This window comes from Eschrichtius robustus, chromosome 14 (genome assembly GCF_028021215.1).
Source record: "Eschrichtius robustus isolate mEscRob2 chromosome 14, mEscRob2.pri, whole genome shotgun sequence".
Taxonomy (NCBI): domain Eukaryota; kingdom Metazoa; phylum Chordata; class Mammalia; order Artiodactyla; family Eschrichtiidae; genus Eschrichtius; species Eschrichtius robustus.
In genome coordinates this window covers 32788037-32795923 of record NC_090837.1, presented here as the reverse complement: position 1 = coordinate 32795923, position 7887 = coordinate 32788037, and the positions used below count along the sequence as shown (strand labels likewise).

General features: G+C 40.7%; 1 protein-coding gene across 1 annotated transcript in view; it reads right to left on the bottom strand.

Moving 5' to 3' along the window:
* Nucleotides 1-806: 806 nt before the first annotated feature.
* LAMA1 (laminin subunit alpha 1) overlaps nucleotides 807-7887 on the bottom strand; it is a 145490-nt gene continuing 138409 nt past the window's right edge. The window contains 5 exon segments of the mRNA XM_068562441.1: nucleotides 807-1078; nucleotides 1712-1934; nucleotides 4303-4436; nucleotides 5702-5855; nucleotides 6358-6516. Of these exon segments, the coding sequence (XP_068418542.1) occupies nucleotides 918-1078; nucleotides 1712-1934; nucleotides 4303-4436; nucleotides 5702-5855; nucleotides 6358-6516 (831 nt within the window). The 3' untranslated portion in view covers nucleotides 807-917.

Genomic DNA, 7887 nt, shown 5'->3' with positions numbered 1-7887 from the left:
TCTAAGAGTGGTAAAGACCTCTCTTCAAGTAAGCATTTGCAAAGTGCAATCATTTTTCTGAAGCAAATGGAATAGTAGCCATTTTGACTCCAGCCACGGCTGCAGAGCAGAACTAAAATATATTTGCAGGGAATTAAATGATCCTTCAGAGATCTTAGTTTAAAACTGCTTAGTTTGTTAAAATATATTTATGGCTTTAAAATTTTCCTTCTTCTGGAATTTACACACATTCTCCCAGAAAAAGTAGCTGATCAAGGAAAACTGTCTCATCCCAAGGAGTGAAAATAAAATTAACAGTAAAAGAAGAGCTAACTAGTTATGATGCCACTTTTTTTTTTTTTGTCTTGCAAAATACTCTGTTAGGTTAGGTCCTTACCAAACAAGGATATATCTAGAGGAGGCTCTGCCTTCTTCCTATGTTCCCTTTGCCCTGTGACTTGCTGGAGCTGTTTAAAGTGCTTTTGGGGCAAACAGCTGGTGCCCTCTGCTGGAACGTACCCAGTAGTATTATTGAATACTTGTTCTTTGTAGGAATTGGAGCTTAACATCCTGATAACGAAATGAAAGTATTCATACTCTGCTCTAATCTATTATCGTCTATAGTGATATTTTATTTTTTAAAAGTTCAAAATGCAAAACATGAAATACTGTCAAGTAATCAATAGAATATTCAACATTTTAAAAGTTTCATTTAAAAAACTTTAAAAAAACAGCCAGTGAATTCAATTTACATTTTAAACTATTTAATAGAGGTATTTGTTGTACATGTGGTTTTAGTTTGACATAAACAAAAAATTTCTCTCTGGAAACATTTAACCTGAGTTGGAAATGAAATCTGAACTGTAAAGGTTTTAATTCACCAAATAATTCTCCTCAAAATATAAATGATGATTCCCAACTGAGGAGTTCCCCAAAGTTCAGGACTCAGTCCCAGGACAGGAATGAGGGAAAACTCCTTGTAGGTCAAAAGCTGTGCTGAAGTCATAGGATTGCACTTGTGGGCCCTTAATTAGAGTGAGCTTTCTCAAACAGCCCCGGAAGGAGGTCTGGCTGCTCAGGCAGTTTTGCTTTACATCAGCTGTTTAGGAAAGAAGAGAAGATAAATAGTGTTAAATTTTGTTAAATGACATAGGTAGCACAATAGGAACAAAAATAACTTCTTGTGGTTTCCAGATCAAAATTAGAAGAATACTTTTCTACATAAGTGGCTTCAGTGATAGCAGAATTCATAGAAAACTATTAATAAACAATTTTAAGGTATAGTGACTTAAAAAGTCATAAAAGGGATTTTTATTTTATTAACATTTGTATCAATTACTTGGAACATCTAAAATGCATACTTTGAATCCAAAAATCGATGTGAGAGGATAAGACACATGTTTGTCCTCTAAAATGATTACTGACCCCTAAAATGATTCCCAACTTAGGGGTCATCTGGGAAGATCTTTCTCAGTGAAGTCATCCAGCTTCCTGTACATCACATCTGATGTTCTCGGAGTCTTACCTAGTGATCACCTTATATGTGTAGATTATTTTAATTTTTCCAAGAATTCCTAGGAATTTGAAATAGACTTTCTAAAACGGTAAAGGACTTATCACCCAAGCCATGTATTTTTCTTCATCCCTGTTCTATACCCACATGAACTAATAAGACTTTCCCCAGTGGCAATGCCCCTCAAAAGTGAATGAGCAGAGGAGACGACATACGCACCAGGATAGCCACCAATATAAATGGGATTGTTGGTGTCAGCAGAGGTAGACTGGGTGTGTAGACTTTCAGCTCGAACTGCATTCCCATCGACAATCAGAACCACGCGATGTTTGCTTTTGTTTGCCTGAAGCGTGTGCCATTTTCCATCACAGAGAGTATTGGGAGCTTTGGGTTCGTATGTGGCTGTTATCCTACCAGCACCATTGTTAACATGAAACAAGAGCTAAACAAACAATAGACACAAGCAAATATCTTGGTGAATTTTTCCCTATTTAAGGAACACAGTCCATTCACATAATGTTCTTGGAGTGGAAAAAATCAGAGCATTCTTCTAAAAAGGAGGGCTAACTATGAAAAACAAACAATGGTTTTGAAAAATAGCCTCGTAAGGATTCTGATGCTATCCTATTCCCGAGGTTTCAGAACGGAAAATGGCCACCTCCATGGGAACAAGCCTGAGCCACGATCTTAGCATTGCATCCTCAGATCAGTGCCTCATTTTCAGCACAACAGGAGCCCGTGGGTTTACTGAGGGTGTCAGTTCCTAGAAGTTGCTATAGCACCTGTGAAGGAACATTTACTAACTCCCTTCTGACAAACCATAGATGCTCTACTGCAGCAAGTGGTAGCACAAAAAATTGGAGACCTGCAGAAGGTGAGAGGGAAGAATTGTGACTATCCTGTTGTAAGGTTCTTATGCTATATGTGAAGCTACTCATTTCAAGGTAGACTGTGACAAATTAAAGAGATATACTGTAAAGACTTGGGCAACCACTAGAAATATTTTTAAAAGAACAATAAATAATAAGCCAATAATAGAGGTAAAATATACAGTACATCAGAAATTACATTTTTGTAACTGTTACACTTCTGATAACATTTTTCAGATGTCACATAAAAATGTGCAAATGGCATTTCCCTGGTGGCGCAGTGGTTAAGAATCCGCCTGCCAAGGCGGGGGATGTGGATTCGAGCTCTGGTCTGGGAAGATCCCACATGCCGCAGAGTAACTAAGCCCGTGAGCTGCAACTACTGAGCCTGTGCTCTAGAGCCTGTGAGCCACAGCTACTGAAGCCCGTGCTCCACAACAAGAGAAGCCACCGCAACGAGAAGCCCACGCACCGCAACAAAGAGTAGCCCCCGCTCACCACAACTAGAGAAAGCCCCCATGCAGCAACAAAGACCCAACACAGCCAAAAATAAATAAATAAATAAATTTTTAAAAAATGTGCAAATGGATAAAAAAAATTTCAAAATTCTTTTGAAGTACAGCTAAGAAAAGATGTTGGCTATAAGCCACAGTGCAGAGCGGCAGCAATAGGATGTAAAGGCACTTTTGTTTCAACATGAAGATGACATAAAGGGGGAGAAGAGGTGAAGGACTTGTGACTTTATTATATCCTCCCCACCCCCATTCTAGGATGTCCTAGGGGCCAAAGTCCCAGTGGAGAGTAAGTAGGGAAATGTGAGAAACAAGCTAATAAGTTTGGGAGAATCAAGAGACTTGTTCCTTGCCTTCCAGGAGGCAGTAAGTAGCTCAGGAAGAGTCAAACATCATAGTCCCACAACAACATGAGTTGACCACAGTGCAGTAAAAGTGCATTAGGGAGAGAGAGGACCCGAGAGACCACCACCTTGACTCCCCATGTCTGATGAGTGGTATAGCAGATCTTCCCAAGTTCTCATCTGGCCCTCTGGGGATAAGGAAGTTATAGAAAACAATTATGTTTTTGTATTAAAAAAATTAGACTGTTGTACATCCATCTTATGGAATACTCTGCAATAAAAAGAAATGAATTGTCGTCAATATTCACAACAAACCTGGATGAACTGCCAGGAAATGAGACAGAGTGTAAAAAGCCAATCTCAAGAGAATACATACTACATGATTTAATTTATGTAACAGTTGTGAAATAACAATCAGAGCGACAGAAAGCAGATCAGTGGTTGCCAGGGGTGAGAGATGCAGGGGGAGGGAGTCAGTGTGGATATGAAGGGGGTGGCTTGAGGGAGCCTTGTGGTAATGGTACCATTGTCCTGATTGTGGTGGTTACATGAAGCTACACGTGTGATAAAATTGTGAAGAGCTACACACATCTTGTAAACACATATAACTAGCATAACTGAATAACCTCTGTGGATTGAGCCAATGTCAGTTTCATAGATTTGATGTACTAGTTATGCAGTATGCTAACCCTGGAGAAACCTAGGTGAAGGGCGCACGAGAACCTCCCTGTACATTACATTGCAACTTCTTATCATCTATAATGATTTCCAAATAAAAAGTTAACAAATATTAGGGAGAGTGGGGCATTAGGTTGGTAACTTACTTTCAGATGGTTTTCAGGGAAAAAAAAAGTTTTTTGTATTGTAGTTGCAGTTTTGCTTTACATTTAATTTCAAAAATATAAAAAATTATTTTTAAAAAGCTTTTTTAGGATTATCTGTTTTTAAATATCAATCAACCTTTTCTCCATTCCATTAAAGTGAATAATTGGAAATTTGGTTCTAGATATGTCGACTGTTTCTTAACTGCTCTGTCTCTGACACTGGGGCAAGGCGGGGGGACCCCATCCGGATTCAGCACCCACCTTGCCATTTACAATCTCTAATCCGATGGCATCCACTTTGGCGCTGCTGACCCCCAGGAGGACACCATTCTCCGAGGAGGTACGAAACTCCAGCGTAATGTTCACATCTGATCGTACTTTGTAGCCTTCTTTAACTGAAAAACCAAGGAAGACCCCCAGATGGTGGTGAGGCCTGCCCTGCCCAGGAAGGCCCAGGCTCAGAATGGCCTCAGGCTGGGCTGGCTGGCTGTGCATTTGGGCTCCTGATGAGGGTCAGGAGAGCTGGCTGCAGCTCTTTCTCTGAATCCAGCTCTACCCCCACCAGCAAGTCATTTCCAACCCCCGAGCCTCAGCTTGCACCTCTGTAGGACGAAGCTGACTAGAGCTGAGGCAGGCACATTCTCTCAGCTACAGCCACAGGGGTAAAAAAATCACAAGGGATTTGATCCACGTAACTCCATCATCATCTATCCAGGAAGAGTGCACTTTATTTTCCCAGTACCTGCTTACTGGGTATGTCATTATTTGCTGAGTACATTAGTCGGAGTCCACACTAGGCTTTCTTTTAATTGAATGAATTTTTCATTCAGGTAATAAAAAAGCTGAGATAAGTTAGGGATATTAGCAATAGCAGGCAGTTGTTACCGTGCCCAGGGCTGAAGGAAAAATGGGAGAAGGTGGTGTTACTAGATCTTGGAAGCACAGAGTGAAGGAAGGAAGCCTGCTGGCTGTCCCCCTCCACCCTCCCAACCTCAATCTTCCACTAGAGCCTTCCTGGAAGCCCAGGGCAAAGGAGCCCAGAAATTAGTTCCCTGTGATAGAAAGAAGAACAGGGGCCAGAGAAGCACGGTTCTGAGTGCAAACAGGAAGTTAACCAGCAAAGCAGGCATCTAAAATGGGGAGAGAATGTAAGATATATTACAAGGGCTAGTTCTAAACCTTGAGGACTCTACATTCTAAGGCATTTTAGATATTTACATTCCTCTACTTATAACTGATTAATATTTCAACAGTCTAAATGGAGTTAATTTCTTCATCAAATCTGACTCACATTTGGCTGGCTGGTCCAGACATTTTATGCTACTGATTTTGAATTCAAAGGTCCTAATTAACTTGGACAGGGAAAGTATGCCTTATGTAAATTTGGGGAAAGTACAGATGACACCAGCACGACATGTTGCACTCTGTCTGGAGTGGCACCACTCCTGGTGGGAGGAAGCCATCTGGATAGCATAAGAGGTGAGAAGGCTTTTACACTAGGAGCTGAGAAACCAGAATACACTAGAACAATTCACGAAACATGGTCTTGCTGCAGCTTGTGCAGTGGGTCCTGTCCTATCATATAATTCTTGGATCCATATCATCTTAAGAGTGCAGGTGCGTCCCAGAGATTTCTTTCAAGATTGTTGATAATACATACCAAGGGCTGCATATCCACTTCCTTCAAAGAAAGTTCCTTCCTGGGCCGCTGTATAACACCTGTTTACTGCAGATGCAGACACTGGGCTGTCCTTGTCCAGCTGTTTGCTGTTCACTGTCACCTCCCCAATGCAAGCGGGGATGCTGTGGGTGATCTGAGCCACATGATGCAGGAGTAGATGATGGTGAGGACAATGAGAAGGGCAAGCACAAATTTTCCCTACACTTCGACAAAACACATTAAAATACTACCTTTCGGCTTTAGAAATCTAATTGCCACAATACTTCACATGAATGTCTAACTTAAAGCTACTATAATGTAGTAAAAGGGTTTTATATTATTTTGAGTAAATATTGTGGAAATCAAGAATGTGGGGTTTTCTAATCTGCAAATACAAATTTGCCAGACTTTCCTGCACTGTACTGGGGCTAAGTGGCTGTAGAAAGGGAACTGTTTGTTAACTAACCAGCAGGAAGGCCGGTTGGGCTTCAAGGAGGAGCTCCAACACACAATCTAGGAATGTGGTTTGAAAGGCTTGCATCTTGCAGCCAAGCCCTGGGCCCAAACAAGATAATTTAAACATAAACATATTCCTCCACAAAACAAACACAACCACAATAAAGGCAAAATGGGCCCACAGAGAAAATGCTGCTTACATTTCCAATGTTCCTGGCCCTGTACTCGGAGGGAAGGCCTCCTAGGTACAGCTTTCCTTCCACGTCCAACGTGGTAGCATCTCCCCCCGTGGTCACCATGGGCGATTCCTGGCCGTCAACCGTCATGAAGCCCTTCCTTTTAAAGTACTCTGTCTTGACCTAGAGCAATGTGAAAACATGCATAATTTCTAAGGAATGTGAGAAATAGCAGTAATAACCTGAATGAAATCCTAAAGGATGGCTCAGGTTTTCACACAGTTGGTGTTGAGAGGAGGCTGAGCCTGGAGCCGGTTAGAACACAGCGTGCTCTAAAAACAGAAATACAAATCAATGGAACAGGATAGAAAGCCCATAGATAAACCCACGCACCTGTGGGCAACTAATCTATGACAATGGAGGCAAGGATGTACAATGGAGAAAAGACAGCCTCTTCAATAAGTGGTGCTGGGAAGACTGGACAGCTACCTGTAAAACAATGAAATTAGAACATTCCCTAACACCATACACAAAAATAAACTCAAAATGGATTAGAGACCTAAATGTAAGACCAGACACTATAAAACTCTTAGAGGAAGACATAGGAAGCACACTCTTTGACATAAATCACAGCAATATCTTTTTTGATCCACCTCCTAGAGAAATGGAAGTAAAAGCAAAAATAAACAAATGGGACCTAATGAAACTTAAAAGCTTTTACAAAGCAAAGGAAACTACAAACGATGAAAAGACAACCCTCAGAATGGGAGAAAATATTTGCAAACAAATCAACGGACAAAGGATTAATCTCCAAAATATATAAACAGCTCATGCAGCACAATATTAAAAAAACAAACAACCCAATCCAAAAATGGGCAGAAGACCTAAATAGACATTTCTCCAAGGAAGACATACAGATGGCCAAGAAGCACATAAAAAACTGCTCAACATCACTAATTATTAGAGAAATGCAAATCAAAACTACAGTGAGGTATCACCTCACACCAGTTAGAATGGGCATCACCAGAAAATCTACAAACAACAAATGCTGGAGAGGGTGTGGAGAAAAGGGAACCCTCTTGCACTGTTGGTGAGAATGTAAATTGATACAGCCCCTATGGAGAACAGTATGGAGGTTCCTTAAAAAACTAAAAATAGAATTACCATATGACCCAGCAATCCCACTACTGGGCATATACCCAGAGAAAACCATAATTCAAAAAGACACATGCACCCCAATGTTCATTGCAGCACTATTTACAATAGCCAGGTCATGGAAGCTACCTAAGTGCCCATCGACAGACGAATGGATAAAGAAGATGTGGTACATATATGCAATGGAATATTACTCAGCCATAAAAAGGAACGAAACTGGGTCATTTGTAGAAACGTGGATGAATCTAGACACTGTCATACAGAGTGAAGTAAGTCAGAAAGAAAAACAGATATCGTATACTAACGCATATATGTGGAACCTAGAAAAATGGTACAGATGAACAGGTTTGCAAGGCAGAAATTGAGACACAGATGTAGAGAACAAATGTATGGACACCA